General features: G+C 38.1%; 2 protein-coding genes across 2 annotated transcripts in view; both read right to left on the reverse strand.

Annotated features, from left to right (window-relative positions):
• Positions 1 to 9,256, reverse strand: part of LOC139953935 (nitric oxide synthase-interacting protein-like) — a 53,652-nt gene extending 44,396 nt beyond the window's left edge. The window contains exon 1 of the mRNA XM_071953545.1: positions 9,244 to 9,256. The gene's annotated coding sequence lies outside the window, so the exon portion shown is untranslated. The remainder of the gene's footprint in view (positions 1 to 9,243) is intronic.
• LOC139953932 (voltage-gated potassium channel KCNC1-like) lies at positions 1,707 to 18,425 on the reverse strand. The gene is made up of 5 exons (XM_071953541.1): positions 18,319 to 18,425; positions 17,219 to 18,045; positions 8,434 to 9,331; positions 3,406 to 3,678; positions 1,707 to 2,281 (listed from the first exon to the last, which is right to left on the reverse strand). The coding sequence occupies exons 2-5, from the start codon at positions 17,852 to 17,854 to the stop codon at positions 2,193 to 2,195; spliced, it is 1,896 nt and encodes a 631-aa protein (XP_071809642.1). The 5' UTR covers positions 17,855 to 18,045; positions 18,319 to 18,425; the 3' UTR covers positions 1,707 to 2,192.
• Positions 18,426 to 22,329: the final 3,904 nt, after the last annotated feature.

A 22,329-nucleotide genomic window follows, 5' to 3' on the forward strand; every position in this document is an offset into this window, starting at 1 on the left:
TTGCAATTTCTTTTTAAAAACAGTTTAAATTCCCGGTAGTGCACGTACCGTTGCTCACTGTTTTTTTTTCTCTCTTTTTTTCCCTTTATTTTAAGAGTTGTGACGTTTGAACTATCTACTATGAAAACAATAATGTGTGCTCTTTAGTTTAGCTGTTCATACTCAAAGACTTAACCGGGAAAATTTGAGGGTAATTTATATAAAGCTGAAAATGAACAGGGCCGAATTTCATAAAAAATACTTAAACCAAACTAAATAAAACTCCAACTAGGATAACTCATGTATTCTAAGTTAAATACAACTTGAATAAAGAATTGTTGTAAAATATTGCTTTAAAGTAATGGTATCGCATTAATTAAAGAAATCATTTCATCACATTTAAAGGACTATCCATATAAATAGAATAGAAATGGGCACGACGAATAAAAATTGAGTGTACAACACGATTTGCTATTATTTTCATTCGTAGTTATTACTATAAGAAATAAATGTATTTAAATTTCCAGAATTTTGAGGTTTTGATTTATATTTCAGCTTTGTGTGACGAAGCAGGGAGTTGGAGTAAAAGAATAAGTACCATTATTACTGGTGTTTTACTTGAATGACAAGGAATCATTCCTTGATGAATTGCAAGTACCGAAAGTGTCCAGTGCCTTCAAACAAGACGAAAGTAGCAAAACAATTATTGTACAAACATTATGCTTATATATTATAATAATGCATCATTCTGGTGATAACGAAATGCTAAATACTTTCTTTATGGTCTGAGTTATGTTCTAATGGCACTATATTAGTTTGTAATATTGAGTGTTAGTAATATTATTACTAACTAGAATACATTTTCACAAAATCAAAAAGGCAGAATATTATGATGTACTACGTTTAAAAAGTAGAACAAAACGTAAATAAAATGATTAATAGATAAATAAGGTAACTTATTATAAAATATTTTTTATAATATTGCGTCATTTACAATGTACACTTTAGGTTTTGTGTGTACATGTTAAAAGCTTATTAATTATTGAGATTTATTTGTTAAACACAAATTGTTATTATTTTAAATAGGGGAATATCAGTAGTAATGCATCATACGATTTATACACCAATTAATTTTGAATAATAACAAAATTGTCACTATTACAGAAAATGTGCAATTGCAGCTAAATCTTAGAATAATCACTGTATTACTTGTAAATACTAAGAAATCTACTCCAGAGATTTTGGTAGAAATATTTACATGTTTTGTAATAACACTGCTTGTAAGAATGTAATAATATAATTTTTAACGCGAATGTAAAAGGTGTGTTATGTGAAGAAACTCTCGTGTAAATGCAAACACACCCAATCATAGCACTGGAAACCTACTACGTCACTGCATGTTATCCAAAGACATCATTGGGCCTGTTAGACCAGTGCCTGTCTTTCTTGCATAAGGCAGGGGACCAGTCTAAGCTATCATTAGCTGAGAGTTGTGCGCTGCGCGTTAGACATGACGTGAAATTCGAGACCTCAGCTGAGGTCTCGAATTCAACTGCATCTGAAAGCTCACAACTTGTGTTTTCTTACCATTATTCTCTCGCAACTTCAACGACCAACTGAGTTCAAATTTTTACCGTTTTGTTGTTTTGTGCATAATGTTGAGATACACCAAGTGAGAACACTTGTCTTTGACAATTACCAAAGTTGTTCAGTGCCTTCATATGGATGTCTCCATTTTGCCTTTAGGCACTATTTTATGCTTAAGCATCTTTGGAAATTGTGCCCTGGGCCCACTTTCAAAGAGCTGCTAAGCACAACAAAAATTGCTTAGCATGAAATTTCTTCCTTGATAAAAACAGGATTACCAACCAGATTTCCATTCATTGCAATGCTTGTTACTGGTATTCAGCTGTTGTTTGCTAATATCCTGAAAATCACTTGGAAATTAATGGTTGGAATCTCGTTTTTAACAAGGAAGAAATTTTATGCTAAGCCAATTTTTGTGGTGAGCAGCTCTATGAAATTGGGCTCTGGTAATATTTTGATCAGACATCGCTTCTACACGAACGCCATGTCCTTTCTCTTACAAAGAATCTATTTCCAAATACTACAAATAAGAAGCGGTAAACGTAGGCGTGAAGGAAGGACAGCAAACACACAATGTCAACCAACATGCAGCTGCTATGGTGTCCGTTTCCAAGTAACCAGTGACGTCACACATCCACTTCCGTCATAGAGGGTAGAAGGGATCGTCTACGGGGAGGTGGACGCAACGCCCCTGCGACTAATGATCGACTGCGCCCTGTCAAACAATAAAATATCATTAATATCTTATGAGACAACAAACGGTGGTGGAGAGCCTCTTGACAACAAAATCAATAACTTTCACCAGAACAACGAACAAGGTTTTATTTTTGTATAAAGAAACAAATTAACACATGTTGTATACGTTTTTTTTGTACTATCTTTGTGATGACTTTCCATTGTCACTGTAAATATAAAGGCACTGGACACTCACAAAATAGTTGTTAGTATAAAACTTACTTGGTTTTTATTACGAGCAATAGAGAGCTCTTGATACAAGGGACGTTGTAATAATGACCAATTGAGCCCAAATTTTCACAGGTTTGTTATTTTATGAATATGTTGAGATACACCTTTGTGAGAAGACTGGTCTTTGGAAATTACAAAGGTGTCCAGTTCCTTTAAGGGAGGCTTATACATGACTTTCAACACAGGAACATTCAGGGCAAAAAAGGGTCACAGTTCAGAACAAAATTCAGTATTCGTAGCGTGTTACACGGCCGAGCACCGGACTCGAGCTCTGGTGTTTCTGATCAGCAGAGTGTGGGTTCAAGTCCCAGTCTTGTCATTGTGTGTTGTGGCTGAGCGGTTTAGCACACTGGACTCAAGCTCTGGTGTTTCTGATCAGCAGAGTGTGGGTTCAAGTCCCAGTCTTGGCATGGTGTGTTGTGGCTAAGTGGTTAGCACACTGGACTCAAGCTCTGATGTTTCCGATCAGCAGAGTTGAGTCCCGGTCGTGACACATGTGTCCTATACCCCCCCCCCCCCCTCCCCGATCACACCGAACTCGTTCTCACTATGTTCTGAATAAATGTAGTCTTGATGCAAAAAGTTGTTATTCAAACTATCACTCAACTATCGCGACAAGGAGGGAGAGCGAGCGGGGGATCGCGATAGTTGAGTGATAGTGTGAACAACAACGTCTTGCACCAAGACTTCATTTTTAGAACGTTACTATAGTGATGACAAGTTCGGTAAGTGTGTGCTCAAGGGGTAACCCTGTTTCAGCCCCAGGAGTAGGTGGCAATGGACACTGGAAAGACATTATAGTTTGTAGCCCACACCTTGAAGTTGCCGTCAGGCCTTGTGTGCCTGACGACTTTTACAAAAAAGTATTCTCACCATTTTGTCTGTTTGCGGCACCATTTGGCGCAAAGCTTTCCCTCCTTCCAACCCCTGCATGTCCAGTTGGCATAAGACTCGCCCTCTTTCCAATTCTCCGCTGTTGTGACGGAGATAACTTCCCTAGTCCTCCTTGACTCGGGGATAAAGGAGACCGAGACCTCGTCGGGCTCTCCATCACTTCGTCGGTAAAGTATACCGAGATCTGCGTCTTTTCACCCACGGCTGAAGACGGCATTCTCACGCTACCATTTGACGTAACGGCTCCGGAAACTGAAATGATTTAAACAAAATTAAGATACCCATTAAGAAACTGGATACTATTATTGGTAATTCATATTATTGTCAAAGACCAATATTCCCAACATTATGCATAAAATAACATAAAAATTTTGTTACGTAGTTTTGGAGAAAGAGGTAATTTCTCACTCAAATAATAAAAGACTTCAGCTGAAGTGTATTGTTAGGCATCTGAAAGAAAACAAATTTGTTCAGCAAAAAAAATAATATTCTTTATCCCCGATGCAAATTTAACATCTATTATATAAAGAGTGTTTTTCTTTCACCATTTTCTTGCAAATTTGATGACCAATTGAGTCCAAATGTTCACAAATTATTGTTGCTATTTTGCATGTTATGTTAAGATACACCAAGTGAAAATACTGGTCTTTGAAAATTACCAATGGTGTCTTGTGCCTTTAATTTCGAGGCTGCAGTTTGTACTAACTGTTCAATGAGTTACAAACGATACGCCATTAATTTTAAGTTACTATTTTACGGTAACTTTTTCATCACCTGTGCTCAGCGACGGCGGCTCGTGGGGCCCCCAGCGCAAACACACCGTACAGCTGTTTAAAAGACGCGGTAATACCGCAAACAACTTATTCACGCACACTGCGAATGTACGAACAACCGCCTAAAAACAAGCAACACGGCTGGCTGTGTTTGACAACGAAACATTACACAAAAAGAGAGCGCTAATTAAACCTTAGGTCAACAATGTTGAAAGTGGTGATTAATTTTATAGGCGTGTCAGATGTATCAACAGTGAGAAAGGTTTTCTTCTTTTGTTTTTCTGGGAATGCGCACCATTATTAATCCAATGCCAAGTTCAGCGTTTTATGGCGGTGATAAATTTAATTAAAGGCACTGGACACGTTTGGTAATGGACCTTTATCATGCTGCCACCATCTTGGTCATGTTCCCTGTATCCAACATTAGTTATAAATGCTTATACTAATAATTGTACAAAAAAGAACCAGACTAACTCTCCTTCCAGCCTCAGTACGGTTAAATTGGTTGGAATGTGAGACAATCAAGATGGCCGAACATTGACAAAGGTCAATTGTTGTGAAAGACCAGTGTTATCACTTGGTGTATTCCAACATTCGTAACAAATCTGTGACAATATAGGCTCATATTGATTATCGAAATTGCAAGAGAATAATGGAAGAAAAAACACCCTTGTAGCAAAAATATAAGTGCTTTCAGATCCATATTAAAATACTTCAGCTGAAGTCTTTCATTTTTTGAGTGAGAAATTACCTCTTTACCTACAAAAATATGCTACTTCAGAGGGGAGTCGTTTCTCACAATGTTTTATACTATCAACAGCTCTCCATTGCTCGTTTTGTAGGCTTTTGTACTATTAAAGTATTTTGTGTAATTATCAATAGTGCCTTTAAAGGATATCGACAAAGGTCATTTTTGTCTTCTACTAAGGCAGTTTCGCGGTAGCACTCTTCGAGTAAATATCTTTTTGAGTTGTGTTGGTTTGGAGAAGAAGTGGTGGCTGGTTACTCAACGTTTCGATCAGTATTCTCTGATAGTCTTCAGGAGGATGTTTTTGCAGACCACCGGTTCTTTTCGAAACCACTACACTCAAAATAGATTTATACTTGTGTGCACCGCGGTAAGCCGGTGCAAGGTGCTACAAAAAAACTTCGCAACTTCCGACGACCGATTGAGCCCAAATTTTCACAGGTTTGTTACGCATGGATACTTTAGGGGGAATACTGGTTTTTGACAATAAGGGACTTTCGGGACGCTTGGTGGCAGCAGACTTACCAGGTAAAATTTATTGTTCTCGGTAATGTGCGCATGCGTAGAGCTAGGTAAACAATGGTAAACAATTTTACCTGGTAAGTTTACTGCCACCTAGCGCCTCAGAGTATCCCATTAGCAAAATGTGTCCAGTACCTTTAAAGTATTTCAGTATACCTGCCCTTTAATTCTTATTTTCTGTATAGATACCCAGCATTGGTAATTGAGGTATAGCCACAAATCCATACTTCCAATACAGAATGCTAAGATATCCTTATTACCTCACACACAAGCCACCCCGGTTTTAGGAAATGCATGCATTGGTGTTCAGTGTAGCGTACACCGAGGAAGAGGCACCCCGACCGCACCGTGCAGCTCAGAGACCGGGCAGGTGGTGTGGTTTCCGCCCCCGGGCTTCACTGCTCGATGCGCTGCAATGACAACGAACCCGCAGTTCGGCCTTCAAAGACTCGGGGACAATTTCATGATTGTTTTTTATGTTGGAATAATATTATTTCAAAATTTTAGTTTGACCTTAGAATAACGATTATATGAATCATAGGTTATTTCGCAAGTCGAAATAAGCCATTTTCCGATATAGTGGAAACGATATCATTGTACTGTTTGGTTTGGGTATAAAATCTGTCCGTATACCTATGCAGACAGTGCATTGCTGATGGTCGCCATGTACCTTAAAAAGCTTATGGCACAGCGCTGTGATCGATCTTAAAACAATATTTTGGACATGAAAAAACCTGTACACTATTGGTAATTATTCAAAATAATTATTAGCATAAAAACTGACTTGGTAACGAGAAATGGAGAGCTGTTGATAGTATAAAACGTTGTGAGAAACGGCTTCCTCTGAAGTAACACAGTTTTTGAGAAAGAAGTAATTTCTCGGTAAAATCAAGCACCTGAAATCACACATTATCCGTGTGACAAGGGTGTTTTTAATTGCATAGTTATCTCGCAACTTCGACGACCAATTGAGTTCAAATTTCCACAAGTTTGTTATTTTGTGCATATTATGTTGAGATACACCAGGAGAAAATTTGGTCTGACAATATTACCAAAGGTGTCCATTGTCTTTAAAATAATATGATGACAATTTTAAATACACATAGTAAAAATTGTTTTGTAGAAAAGACAATCAAGATCGAAAATAAACGATTTTTCTTTCTTCAAAATTGACAGCCGTTTATAATAATATGTCAATATTAAAAGTTTCATTTGTTTCGTTATAGTTTTGTTTTTATTCATTTGTTTGTTTGTCTCTTTAATTGTTTATTAATTCAATAATTAGTTTATTTATCCATTTACCCACTGATTTGAATTGTTTCCCTACCTCTTTTTGTAATCAAAAGGAAAGTCAACACAGACAACAACATCCCACCAAATCTTAAATTATTTGGGGTTTCCACAAATAACAAAACCATTTGGGGGAAAAATGCATAAATTATTTTCCTGAACACCATCAATATATGACACTGTTCTAGAATTACAAAGGTCGTGGGTTCGAACCCCACCCGAGTAAATATGCCTGTCGTTTTTTTTTTCTTCTTCACAAAACTCGGGAAAGTACTGAGTATACACATCGGTGTAAAGGTGAAACAAAATGAATACCCGTCAATCTCCTGACGATGGCTAGAGCAAGCTAGTCAAAACGTTGAGACCAATTCAAGAACGACTCCGCGGTAATGCAGTTAATTACGATCCTTTATAGGCTAAGGTAGTAGTCTCAGCCGATTTTCTATACCTTCCGCCCAGAGTTAAAAAGCAGGGCAGTATTTTCAGAAATGAGAAGTCTCCCGAACAATTGGATAAATCTACTCCGCGGTGGTAGAATATAATAGCAAAACAGTTCTCTAAAGAACAAACTCTATCTGGCAAGTAGATACACATATGGTGTTACCGCAAACCAAATATATATTGATACCTCACCATGCAATGCCTCAAATCTTATCTTAAAACAAAAACTGAAACACAGAATAGCTATCGACCCCAACACTCAAGTATTTTATCACCAAGTCGTTTTTTATCCTCAGCCAGTTCTAACGAGTCCCAACCCCAATCCATCTTAAGACCCCACCGTCTAATTTGTCTTGTTTGTTCCCTACAGCGTCACCATGGCACCGATAGGTCAACAGCAAACCTCCCCCTGTTGTTTCCTGGGGCTACTGATCAATACATGTAATAGCCTGATGTCTTTGAACCGCAAAATAATATGTTGACTATCTGACATAAGGTTTAAGGCCACTGCATACGGTTTATCACTTTGACTTCTGCTCAGACAGAATTTATATCTACTTTTGATACGAGAAAGGCTAGTATTGTTTAAAGCTGTGCATGGTGTGAGGAATCAAAATAAACTACAAAATAGTAAACTTATTACTTTTGGTTTTTACCCATACCTCGGTGTGTGCTAGCACTGTATACTCAGTACTTTCCCGAGTCCTGTGAAAAAAATATCACAGGCATATTACTCGGGTGGGATTCGAACCCACGAACCTTTGCAATTCTAAAGCAGTGTCATACCAACTAGACTACCGAGAATGCCCAGTAGCTAGAAGCAGTTCAAATCCTTTATTTCGATTGGTAGCAGCAGACGGGTAAATCAATTGTTCTGGCGGTCAAATGTACGTATAAACCAAATACCTTTTCGCAAATACACCCCATTCAACAGTTAGCGAGTTGCGCAATGTGTATTTGCAAAAAAGGTCTAAGTTTACCTAGTAAGTCTGCTGCCACCTAGCGCTCAAAAGTCTCCCATTCATTATTAAGTCGAGTTCATTGTGTGCTTTTTTAAAGTATGAGGCCCTTTTCGAATCCACGGCTTCGGCTCACGATTCGGCTCAGGCTAGCTTGGCCCTGCGGTTCTCGTATGCGCTCATAGCTTCAGATGAGGGGACGGAGCCTGAAGCCGAATCCAAAGCCGAAGCCGTGGTTTCGAAAAGGGCCTGAGATAACGATCTAAAAACTTACTGGTTCTTAAAGCACTGTCTTCACTCCTGATGCTATTCGTATCATATTCATTTGTAGATTGAGTTGAGTATCCACTGATGCTAGACGACGCCATTTGGTTTCCTTGCGTCTTCAAGACGTCAGCTGCTCCTACCAGAGCCCTCTTCCGCTTCTTCGGTAGCTTCTGACTCGCTTGTGCATGAGTGTAATACAGAGAGAAGTTATTGACGATGACCGGGATCGGTAAGGCCAGGGTGAGGACTCCAATTACTGCCGTCATTCCGGCAATAATCCTCCCGAGCCACGAGCGAGGAACTACGTCCCCGTACCCCACCGTGGTGATGGTCACAATCGCCCAGTAGAATCCAATCGGAATGTCCGTAAAGTCACTCTCTGCCTCACAAGTGCTGTTCGAAGGATAAAGAGTCCACTTCTCCGCGTAGTAAATCAGACTCGATGATATCAGTACAGTCAGAGTCACAAATACTATCATCAACATAAGTTCCTTGGCGCTTGCTTTGACCGTATGTACCAAAATCTTTAATCCGGATATGTGACGAGCGAGTTTGAAAATCCTGAAAATCCGAACGATCCGGAGGAAATTAAAGAAGTCGTTCACAACGCCGTCTAAAAGCACCCTGCTGATCCGGCTACCCAGATCCGCATAAAAAGGTATGACAGCTAGGATGTCAATGATGTTCTCTGCAGAGATCAGGAACCGGAGTCTACTTGGGCAGAAGATGAGCCGGACTATAAGTTCTAGAGTAAAGAAGGTGACACAAACGCCTTCGATGATGAACAGGAACTCGGCTGTTTCAACGGGTTTGCCCGGTGTGCTGATTTGGAAAACTTCCATAGTTTCCAGGCAAAATGTTGTAATTGAAAGAACGACGAATACGAGAGAGATTGCTGCAAAAAGCTGTGCAGAAAAATAAAATAATAGAGAACAAAATTATTATTTCAACAACAGATTTATAACAGTATAATACAAACTAGCATTGGTTATTGTGTAGGACTTACAGGCAAAACATTTAAAGGGACGTTACAGAATTGGTAAACATCCCTTGAAATAGTTCTGTCTGAAATGTCATATTATTTGATGAACAATTAATAATCTAACTTCGCGTTTGAAGTTTATCGCCCAGTGAGCGTTTTATTCTTTTTTATTTTGGCATTGATGCAATGCACAAATTTTAATCGGTTTTTCACTATTGAGCCAGATGACCAATCGATCTCGAACTTCTACAGGTTTGTCAGTTTATGTATATGGTGGATTACATAAAGTGCTTACACTGCCAGCAACTGATTTGTTAGCATTCTGTAATGTTCCTTCAAACAAACATCTCAAAAATATGAAGTTTGGCTTATACTATAAACCTCTCCCAAATTACTCGCTACCGAGTAAGGTTTTATGCTAATAATTATTTTTTAGTAATTATCAATAGTGTCCACTGCCTTTAAGACGAAGGATGATGATGATGTATATACCTTTATCACGCTGTCACCATCTTGGTCATGTTCCCTGTTCCAATAGCAGTATAAATGAATGCCAACATTCATTGCGCATGGCACCAGATTGTTATTTCGTCCAGCCGTAGGCCATTTCCGAAACGACGACTTCGGCTACAGCTACGTCTAGATCAGCGCGTCTACCAGTGTTGAAGAATGGCAGACGCGCGCGATCTAGCCGTAGCCGTAGCCGAAGTCGCCAATTCGGACACGCCCTTAGTTTGGTTACAATGAGTTGGAATGGAGTCAAATCAAGATGGCCACACCGTGATAAAGGTCTAGTGAAGTTCATATCTCTTGTCTTTTTTTATTTTCCTCGTCGGGGTGTCACGGCAGGTGTTTTTAAATCTCGCGTCTGACTCCTCTTGAGTAAGTTCATTGAATCATAACGCCAAAAGGTACACTACTAACGTGGATAATAGATTATTTACTCATAATGTCAAACCTAGCCAATCAGACCATTGGGCGACCTTGCTATTTTGTCTGACACGCGCAATTTTAAATGTATTTAAGGAAATGGACAATATAAATAATTACTAACAATAATTATTAGCATAAAATCTTGGTAACGAGTAATGGGGAGATGTTGATAGTATAAAACATAATGAGAAACGGCTCCCTCTGAAGTAACGTAGTGTTCGATAAAGAAGTTATTTTCCACGAATTTGAGTTCGAGACCTCAGAATTAGATTTTGAAGTCTGGAAATCAAGCATCTGAAACCGCACAACTTCGTGTAACAAGGTTTTTTTTCCTTTCATAGTTATCTCGCAACTTCGACGACCAATTTGAATCAATTGGTCATCTAGAGACTAATGAAAAACCACAATTAATTGTTGCTTTACTTTGTGTCCTATTAAATGCACAATAAAAAGCTTCAGCTGATGTTTTTTGATTTATTTGAGCGAGACATTACGTCTTTTTCCAAATTTGTTTAACTTCAGACTTTCAGAGAGAGCCGTTTCTCACAATGTTTGATACTATCAATAACTCTCCATCGCTCGTAACCAAACAGTTCAGTTATTACTAATAGTGACCAGTGACAAACATGTTTCAGACAAGTCCGTTTAAAAACATTAGAACTCTGCATTTAGTGTTTCTTTTCATAAACGGAACCTAGCCACCTGCCAAAATGAATCAGTATGGGCTATAATCCATTAAAATAAATGATGGATAGACTACAGATTCAAGGGGACTTAGTTTATTTTCTAAAAATTATTGGTTTTTGCTTGTAATTAATTGTTTATTGCTTTCTATGATCTTGATGAAATAAAATAAATGTGTTTTTTTTTTCGGGGGGGTTTCGCGCACCGCTGGAGGATAACCATGAGGAAAACTTTTGCATTGACGTCATCCAGCCGCTATCTTAGAGGGAAAACGGTGACGAAACAATCAAGACGCACAGATTTGTACGCGCGGCGCATAGTATTGGCCAATTAACAACCTCCTTTTGACCTCTAGGTGAGGGCGCCCTACTGAAGTGACGTCATGTGCATAAGGTCTATTGAAGCAAGCGCCAAGCAACACTTTTTTGTGGAAACCGGGGCTATAGGAAACGTCATTTATGTGAAAATAACAGATTGAAGTAGGCCCTACATTTCTATAATTTTCAAACATTAATCTTTAAAACATGTGGCATTTAAAATGGTTTGTTTGAACGCATAATTTCCGGTCGGTTGTTTATACAGAAAGTAATGCTGCTCTACATGTCACACTTTCCCAGCTCTGCAAATAAACTAAAGTTGTGAAAAATTTGGTTCCTTTCAAAATATATTTGCTGGGAAAAAACAAATGATGTTCTGGAAACCTTCACAGCTGGTCTCATATGCACTGTTAAAAAAAAGTAAACAGGTGCCATGGAATTATTGGCAAAACTTCAAACGTGTGAGATTACTTCAAAATATGGCGAAACTGTTAAAGCATGCGGGTTCAACGATGTTAAAGGCATGGACACTTTTGGTTATAACACAATTTTTTTTTTTTTAGCATGATAACAATTTGGTAACGAGCAATATGAGAGTTGTTGATAGTGTAAACAGTGTGACCAACGGCTCCCTTTGAAGTGACGTACTTTAAAGCCAGTGAACACTATTGGTAATTACTCAAAATAATTATTGGCATAAAACCTTTCTTGGTGACAAGTAATGGGGAGAGGTTGATGGTATAAAACATTGTGAGAGACGGCTCCCTTTGAAGTGCCATAGCTTTCGAGAATGAAGTAATTTTCAACGAATTTGATTTCGAGACCTCAGATTTAGACCTTGAGGTCTCGAAATCAACCATCAAACGCATACAACTTCGTGTGACAAGGGGTTTTTTTTCTTTCATTATTATCTCGCAACTTCGATGACCGATTGAGCTTAAATTTTCACAGGTTAGTTATTTTATGCATTTGTTGAGATTCACCAACTGTGAAGACTAATCTTTGACAATTACCAATAGTGTCCAGTGTCTTTAAAAATAAAAGTAAGTAATCAGGTTGGCTTCGTAGTTTCTATCCCTCCCGGTTCGAATTCCGCCTCAGCCTTGCACTCGGTTTTTGGTTTTTAGCGTGCACCCCCACCTCCCCCCCCCCCTCCCCACCCCTAATAGTGTGAGTGATTCTTCTTATTTTGGTTTCCTCCCACATCAATCAAACTGAACACTTCTTAAAAAGTCGTGTGCATAACTGCAGTACCCGCTGCTGAAATATAGGATTCGAACTGCCTCTAGCTACCGGGCAATCTCGTTAGTCTAGTTGGTAAGACACTGCTCTAGAATTGCAAAGGTCGTGGGTTCGAATCCCACCCGAGTAATATGCCTGTGAATTTGTTTACAGAACTCGGCTAAGTATACAGCGCGAACGCACATCGGTGCGCATGGGTAAAACCAAAATCCATATACTTCTTTATTGCTGTTATTTTTACCCAACGTCTAAGGACTGTATTACTTTCCCGAGTCTTGTGACACAGTGCTAGACACACATAGATGTATGGTAAAGACCCAAACGTCTATTCCTTATACCCGATGCAAATTCAACACATATCATACGAACACTTCTTCTGGTTTTCTATATCATGTTATTGGCGCTAATTCCGCCGTTGAGTGTGAAATAAATAAACAGATAAAAAGGAAACAATGAAAAGGACTTATTGTCGCTATGACAAAATCCGACATTTGTTGCTGATTGTAAAAACATCGTCACAAAGAAGTTGTTTTCCCTAAAACTAATCGAGGGGAAAATATGTCATAACAGGAATATAATCCACCTATCTTGATTGTTTTTTAATTAAATATTATTTTGTAAACATAATAAAAACTCCTTTTTCAACCAGATGTAATTTCGTCCCATATGTTAATCCGGGCGACGATTTGATTAATTAAAATTTGTTTAAAAGGAGGGGGGGGGGGCTGTATTGTCTCTTAAAGGCACTGGACACCTTTGGTAATAAATTGTCAAATACCAGTATTCTCATTAGTTGTATCCCAACATGCGTAAAATAACAAATCGTTGAAAATTTGGATTCAGTTGGTTATTGAAGTTGCAAGAGAAAAAATCAAAGAAAATAATACAAATAAGTGTGCTTTCTGATACATAATTGTTGTATTATTTGATATTATTATTACCAACAAACATTTCTGTTCCTTTAAATGTTAAAGATAAAAACCATTGTATGTAAAGGGATTCGCCGTTACAAATAAATTACCAACTAACATTATTTTTCAGTTGTTAATTTGTTGAAACTAGAACCAGTTTTACATTTAATTTATGTACAAACAGTAGTAAGTGACACTTAAATTGATGCACGTAAAAGGATTCGCCGCAACACACAAATTACCAACTATTATGTTTTATTATAAAAAAAAAATATAAAAAATAGAAACAGTTTTACATTTAATTGATGTAAACACTATACATTGAAGTTAGAGACACTCAATTATGCACGTAAAGGGATTCGCCGTTACAAATAAATTATCAACTAATATTTTTTATTTCTTTTAATTCCAAGAGACTACAACCAGTTTTACATGATGTAAACACTACTCTATTGAAGTTAGAGACACTTAATTATTCATGTAAAAGGGATACACCGTAAAAAATAGCCGGTACTAGCGCGTGGGAACGAAACAGCCGCGCCGGCTGAACTGTTTGAACAACGGCGTCTAGATGGTCTTTCTCTCCGCTGCGTTCGACATTTCATCGTCATCGAAACCCGAAGTCCGATACATCAAACTGCTCATACATTTTGCCCAGGGTCGAATAAATTTGCTGTAATTCTGTGTTTCTTTTTTCTTTTTCTTTGTAATGGGCCTTCATGAATTTGGTAAACTTATGTGCGCTTTTGATTTTGTTACCTGTCTATATGTACTGATAAAATCTTACATTAAATTTCCAAAAAGACTATGGAGTAAACGTCATATTATTTTGTTTGTTTGTTTGTTGTTTTTGTTTGTTTGTTTGTTTGTTTGTTTCTTTGTTTGTTTGTTTGTTTGTTTGTTTGTTTGTTTGTTTGTTTCTTTGTTTCTTTGTTTCTTTGTTTGTTTGTTTCTTTGTTTTTTTTAGTTGTTTTTTTAGATGATCTTCCCATCAAGGGAAATCAGTAAACTCCCACAAGGGGATATAAACACCAAGCTGGCAAAAGTTAATCTCTCTCATATAAACATTGGTTTAACGTCTATGATTATGAATTGCACAAATCAAGAAATTGTGATTCAGTAATTAGACGACAATATTTATTAAAGTCAATGTGAAATCAGCGGTTAGCTGGGGATTCGAACCCACAACCTTGTGATTGCAAGTCATGCAGTCCTTGATCCACTTGGTGAATTGAATTTAATTGAGTTGAATGACTATTCATTGTGGATACAAAAGCATAGCAGACAATTACTTTTTTTTTTTTAACTGGAGAAGAAAACAATGTCCAACTAAAGTATTGTCTGTAGGATTTGAGGCATTGCATGGTGAGGTATCAACGTATATTTTGTTTGCGGTAACACCATGTGTGTATCTACTTGCCAGGTAGAGTTTGTTCTTAGAGAACCGTCTTGCTTTAAAGTATTGTTATTTAGTAAGCTTTGTGGTAACACCATGTTATGATAATCTCTAATTAATGAGTTGGAGTGGTTCTAAAAAGAACCGTTGGTTTCAATTTGACGTTTCAATCAGTATGCTCTTATTGTCATCTGGAGTATTTTTGAAGTCGATTGTGAATAATGTTCATAGCTCAGTCAGAAAACAAGTAAGTCGAATATTCAGACAGACAGAATTGATAACAACTACTTTTATATTTGTCTTTAAAGGAATCGAATACCACGTCTGCTTTTTATTCCCCATTAAAACACATGAAAGCGGAGTATTCGATTCTGAACTTGCTGCTGTTAATCAATCTTACACGACGCCAATTAATACTTTCTTATGTTTGCAAGGTTTAGGCCCAACTTATCTCCAGGAACTCATCCAAAAATATCATCCAGTTCGTAATCTCCGCTCTAAATCCAGGTCTCTTTTAGTTTGTCCCTCGACTTTTACTAAATTTTATGGGGCCAGAGCTTTTGCAGCAGCAGCAGCAGAATTATGGAATAGTCTTCCGGACACCATAAAACAAGCTCAAACATAGTTATTGAAAAAAAAGGTAATTTCTCACTCAAGTTTCTCGCAATGTTTTTATACTATCAACAGCTCTCTATTGCTTGTTAGTACCAAGTAAGTTGTTGTGCTTACAAAATATTTTGAGTAATTACCAATAGTGTCCAGTGCCTTTAAGATATATGGACTGACTTATATGAAATCTATAATGACATGATTGTTGCACTGTTTGAAACTCAAAACATATTTCTGAGTCCATCCATAACTGAAATAGTTTCAAAGATATTGAAAGTTCACACTGATAATTATCAATATCAGACAGTCAGGAATTTATGAAGAAGTTCAGTTCATGATCGTTCCATTGAAGATATACAGATGTATAAATTCATTTAGTTATTCAGAGGGAAGTTTGTTCACTCTTGTCCCGGCTTAATAAAAACTTGCTAAGTACATCAAACGAATGCTTAGAAGAAATAAGTATCCAGCGAGAAGTACATTAAGTTTACATTAATGTGACTGGTGCCCCACTAAATCTTTGCTTAGCAGAGAAATTTGGCAAGCAGTATTTTCTTAAATCAGCGAGAAGTACATTAAGTTTTCATTGTTATGATTGGTGCCCCACTTAATATTTGCTTAGCAGAAAAAAATGTCAAGCAGTATTTTCTGAAATCAGGCGCTGTGGCGTTCAACAATGACACACGTCCACACACTATTACAAAGCAATACATCTCAGCAGGTTTCCCCCCAGCTTTTCGATGTTTTTTAAAGTCTTGATGTAGTTTTTAGACTAATTTTTGTTAATTTTTCAAGTTCTTGTATTATAGTAATGTTTTGTTATTTGTTTTGTTTTTAAACGGGAAATGGAATTTCCTGTTTTCACACCATGATGGAGAAGAACAAATGAATGAGTGAATGAAATGAAGGGAAGAAATAAAAGATTAAAACAGAGCAGAAGAAGTGTGGTCTTTTGGGGTAAGCTAAGCCCAGTAAACAAGTATTTATTTGTCGCGGCATGTAACAAGAAAACACCATCGCGTTATGTGATTGACTAACAGTAGAAGACAAAGGCAAACAGTTAATCAATTATATCGAATCTTTTTCAATTTCCGTTTTCCGGCCAATAATTTATTAGTTCAAGACCGGTGGCAATTGAGTAAAGGGTTATACAATATAATGGGGTTGATGAAAGACTACGTTATCTGTCTATAATACGTGTTGGAACAATAACTCATTATAATGTGCGGGAACTTTCTGTGACGTAGGCGAAGGCCTGTGCAATTTGGTTATTATAATATGGAAATTGTTAAGGAAAGGAAAAACAATACAAAAATGATTAAGTAAACAAACTATAGTGAATGCACTGGACACTACAACTATAAGCATACAAACTTACTTGGTAACGAGCAATAGAGAGCCGTTTGATAGTACTAAAAAAAAAACATTGTCAGAAACGGCTCCCTCTGAAGTTTTTTAGAAAAAGGTAATTTTCACCCAAATAATAAAAGACGTGGAGTCTGAAAGCACAAACAAGGCTGTGGTTTTTCCGTTCATTATTCTCTTGCTACTTCGACGACCAATTGAGCACAAATTTTCACAGGTTGGTTATTTTATGCAATTATTGGGATACACCAAGTGAGAAGACTAGTCTTTGACGATTACCAATAGTGTCCAGTGTCTTTAAATTTAAAACGCCAAACAATAGTTAAGTGATATGATTGTTCGACTCGTCTTACCTTAGCAGCTCGAGATGAATACGGTTCTTCCATCAGCGTCCAGATCCTTGGTTGCCACCTTCCATACCAACTCGTTCTTGTCCTTTCATAAACCTCCTCAATACCAAATATCTTAGCAACATCCTCGTCGTCTTCACTGTCAGTATTCTCAAAGTTTGGTCCATTTAGCTTCGCTAAGGTCTCTTGGGCGTCTCGGTGCTGGGTGTGGTAAGACCAGCAACATGCTTCAATCTGCTTCTCATCAATACCCCAGAACTGAAGTTCTTCTTCGAACACTGGGCCGCAGACGTCTCTCGGGGCATGAAGCTTCCCGATGCGGTAGTAGTTCAAGACGGCATCGAACATCCGAGGATGCCGGTCGAAGTAAAACTCGCCTTTAACTTGGTCATAATCAGTACTATTTGTTGAGGTTGACTGGGCGAGCCAAGCTAATCTTGTATCTGGGATGTTCCGGAGAGTAGATTTATAAGTCTCATGGCGGACTCCACCAACGTTTATTCTGATTTTGTTGTCTTGTTTGGTCTGAGCGGCACGGAGGGACTGTAGATGTGCGCTGGCTGATCGTTCAACCCCATCCGCCTCCCCGTCTATTTCTTCCTTTACCCTGTCCATAGAAACACTCATTCTTGGTAGCATGGTTCTTGGTGTACACCAGATCTGTTTATTTGATGAACATTTTCCTTATCATCGGCAAAATACAGCATATGGTTATGTCATTATACTCGTACACGCAATTATTAGCACTCCAGCATCCTGAAGCAACCAGTACTCAGACTAACACCAACATTCCATAGAATACTTCAAACATGATAACAGGAAAACATAACCTACGAAAAAAAAAATGAAACCAAAATAGAGAGATAACTGCAGCTGTACCGAGATATGCCTACTAATAATCAATGCATGTTGTCAATGTTGTATTGCTATGCGTTTCGATAGCAACACTTTGTCAACAGAAAACAATACTTCAGCTCACCACACCAGATGTCCATCTGCATCCACATCTTCTGCTAAGTTTCCCAAAGGCCTGTTATTTTTTTTTTTAGATCCATTTCAAATCCACTCTCTCGCAACAAAATTATTTACAAAATCGCACTGACCTTAAAAATGATTTCAAACATTCAATGTCTTGAAAACTCGGTGAATTTTTATTTCCGATGTAGCGCTGAAATTCAATTTGATTTCTCTCCTACCAGCCAGTCGTTCCTCCAAACACACAGAAAATATGTCGTCATGAAAATGAGTAAGCGTAAAACATGTTGGACCGATAAGGGAGTGAGACGCATGCGCAGTGTAAATTCACCTGTCTTAAGTCCAGGTGTTTTGCATTGATTCTGCCGTAGACCTAAGGACAGGCAATCAATTGTGATGCAAATTAGTCTAAGAGTAATTACAACTGGCTTTTTGGTTTCTCTCTATGTTCAACATAGTCTATTAGTCTACAAAATGAAATTATGTATTTTTAATTAGAAGTTCGCACAGGGCACATTTATGTAGGTGGGTGGAAATGGGGGAAGGACCTAAAATGAGAAAGGAATTTTTATCAGAATCGATGAGCAAAAAGGTTGATTCCTTGGTAGTTTCTTGTCAAAATCAATTGAGTTGTTGTTTATGGCAAAATGTTCAGAAATGCTTACGACATGTACAGAGATAAGACGCTACGTAATGCGAAGCGTCTTATCTCTGTAGTGGGCCCAATTTCATGGCTCTGCTTTCCGTAAGCAAGGAATCGGCGATTACGGAAGCACATTTCTGTGCTTGCGGCAAGTGTATTTTACGGGAATAGCAGAGTATGTTGTCTTGTGCGCGTGCGTACTCCACGTTACTAGTCATTCTACGCTTACACAGCTTGCGCAGAAATTCAGCAATTACAGGGCCCAATTTAATAGAGCTCCTTATGCAACAAACAATGCATAGAGATTTTCACTAAGCAACAATAAGCAGGATACCAGTCATAAATTGAACATGTGGAATTCTATTTTAGCTGGTAACGCTATTCTAGTAAGCGAGTCGTTAATCTGCTTAGTAACTTTTTGTGCTTAAGCAGTTCTATGAAGTTGGGCACTGGTAAGCGGGGATCGTAAGCGCAGTACTCTGCGGTGAGCAGAGCAATGAAACTGACCACTGGTAGTATGCATTTCTGAACTGGTCTGTTTACGGTGATAGACATCTTATGGTGCGTGTGTGACGTCATCATTCTGATCTGGGAAAACCATTTATAACAATTTAAAGACCCTGGACACAATTGGTAATATTGTCAAAGGCTAGTCTTCACAGTTGGTGTATCTCAACGTATGCATAAAATAACAATCCTGTGAAAATTTGAGCTCAATCGGTCGTCGAAGTTGCGAAATAACAATGAAAGAAAAAACACCAAAGTTGTGCACTTTCAGATGCTTGATTTCAAGACCTAAATTCAAAATCTGAGGTCTCGAAATCAAATTCGTGGAAAATTGCTTCTTTCAGAAAAACTACATAACTTCAGTGGGAGCCGTTTCTCACCATGTTTTATACTATAAACAGCTCTCCATTACTCGTTACCAAGTAAGGTTTTATGCTGATAATTATTTTTAGTAATTAACAATAGTGTCCACTGCCTTTAATGTCCAACTTAAATCTGTCAAAAGGTACAGCTTGAGTCTGGTATTACGATTGTCATAAAAGCAAATGTTTGAGCGTGAGAATTAGTTCCAATTAGCCATGACTTGTGTGTCTGTATCTCTCGTTATAGAAAATACCAAAGAAGAATTGCTGCAATAGAGTTGTGAGGTTGCTTATTTTATGCACAGATTAAAGGTACTGGACACTATTGATAATTACTCAAAATAATTATCAGCATAAAACCTTAGTTGGTAAGGAGTAATGGGGAGAGGTTGATGTACAAAACAATATGCTGTTTAACTACCTTTGACATCATAGATCGAGGTGAATTTCCACGAGGCTTTGACAAGTAGCTGCATAGATGTAGATGTAGTCAAAGTCAAGGTCAGCACAAAGTTCTGCGTAGTCTCTTTTCCTCTAATCACATTCTTGATCTTGAAACATCTCCAGATCAATGAAGCTATCCATTGGCTTGGCCTGGACGCTCTGTCCTGACTGGTGGTGTTCCCACCCCGCTGGATTCGCCTGCTGAAGGGTCCGTCCCCTCGGCTTTCTCAGTCTTTTGTCACCGTCAAGTTCGTCAAAGTTTGGGCCGTGTATTTCCACTTAAGCCCGGTTCATACTTCCTGCGAATGCGAATGCGACACGAATGTTGACGTCACAAATTCGCAACGAATAATTCGCAGCAGTTCAACTTTGCTCAACTCACTCAGCTCAGCTCAACCGGGCTTAATGCTCGGCCAATGTTGAAGCTTTCACACCAACACCAGTTCGCAAACAGCAAAATGTTCGACAATGAATAAGGAACATTGGCTAGTATTTCCTAAAGTTCCGATTATCGTAGAAGAATATTATCACTCGTAGCTATTACTTCAGCCATTCGCAAACTCAACATAAAAGCTGGGGTTTTCAAACAAGCTTCTTGTGTATCAACATAGTCCAAACTGTGAAGAGATTCCGCTAACTCCATTGAAATCACAAACTACCCAGAACATCGACAACGAGGTGCACAAATTGTGCTTTTCCAGCGTTGACAGTTGTGTGTGGTGACATTCCATGTACATTCCGTGGGCTCTTTGGCTCTTTGCAAATTAGACAACTATTATCTTCCCCTGGCCGGCAGCAAGGCACATACAAAAGCTCTAAAATCTCACTCTGTGAGTTCCAGTAAGTTGTAGAAATGAAAGTGTAAATGTACGTAGAAACGGTAAGAATTCTGCTCGTTTTTGAAGTGGAAATGCAAAGCAGTATATTCAGAACGCGAGGTCCAAATCAAGTAAAGAATCGGGCAGCCATTGTTGCTCCTTTAGCTCTTTTGAACCACGCGCCCGCGTAACGACCTAATTTGCATAACAATGAAATTGGGCCTTGGGTTTCGCTCAATGGGATCTTCCAATGTTTAAACCTTACCCTCTGTTCAGCTATAACTCGCTCAGTTTAATAATGAAATAAATAATTTGTTTTTTAAATAAAAATATAGGTTGTACTAAATACACTTTGCACTATTAGTAAGTGTCAAAGACCAGTCTTCTTACTTGGTGTATCTCAACACATGCATAAAGTAAAAAACCTGTGAATATTTGGCTTAATTGGTCGTCGAAGTTGCAAGGCAATAATGAACGAAAAAACACCCTTGTCACACGATGTTATGTGCTCTCATGTTTATTATTATCCAAAATGAGCAAGGAATGTGGTGAGCACACACATAGAGAAGATCTCCGAGTGGCCATTGGATGAAAATGACCACGTGGGTTGTGTGGGAGGGCGTGTCAAGAAATACGTGTCAATAAGTGTGTTGCAACCTTGTCTGATAGCGCCCTCTGTTGGGTCAACTCCCTTCGGTCCATGTCAATTTACCATGAGGGCATGACAGACAAAGGGAGTTGTATGGCCTAATAGTAAAACTGTCATAAATACGTAATTAAAATAAATAAAAAATTATAATTTATACTGGATAAAGACCAGAAATGTGAATACCCGATTGTTTTTCTCATAGAAGTAAGAGCAAAATATTAATTGTGAAGGGGAGAAGTGTATCGTTTCTCATAACCAATAAAACACAATATCATCTGTGTATGTGTTTTATATATGGCGCTGGACACCTTTGGTAATTGTCAAAGACCAGTTATTTCACTTGGTGTATCCCATCATATGCATAAAAAAATAAACCTGTGAACAATTTGGCTCAAATGGTTGTCGAAGTTAAAGGAATAATGAAAGAAAAAACAAAGGGAACATGACCAAGATGGTGGCAGTATTACAAGAAAAATAAGCAACGTGCTTCCCCGGTTTTGTTTTAAACTGTGAAAACACAATCGAGCACTTTCACGTTCAAATACGTGAGTAGTTTGCCTCATTTCGGCAGTGTCCTCTCCCTAAACTTTCACGTTCACATACGTGAGGAGTTTGCCTAATTTCGGCAGAGTCCTAACTCTAACTTTCACTTTCGAATATGTGAGAGGCTTGCCTAATTTCGGCAGAGTCCTAGCTCTAACAGTCACGTACGAATA

This window comes from Asterias amurensis, chromosome 22 (genome assembly GCF_032118995.1).
Source record: "Asterias amurensis chromosome 22, ASM3211899v1".
Lineage (NCBI taxonomy): Eukaryota > Metazoa > Echinodermata > Asteroidea > Forcipulatida > Asteriidae > Asterias > Asterias amurensis.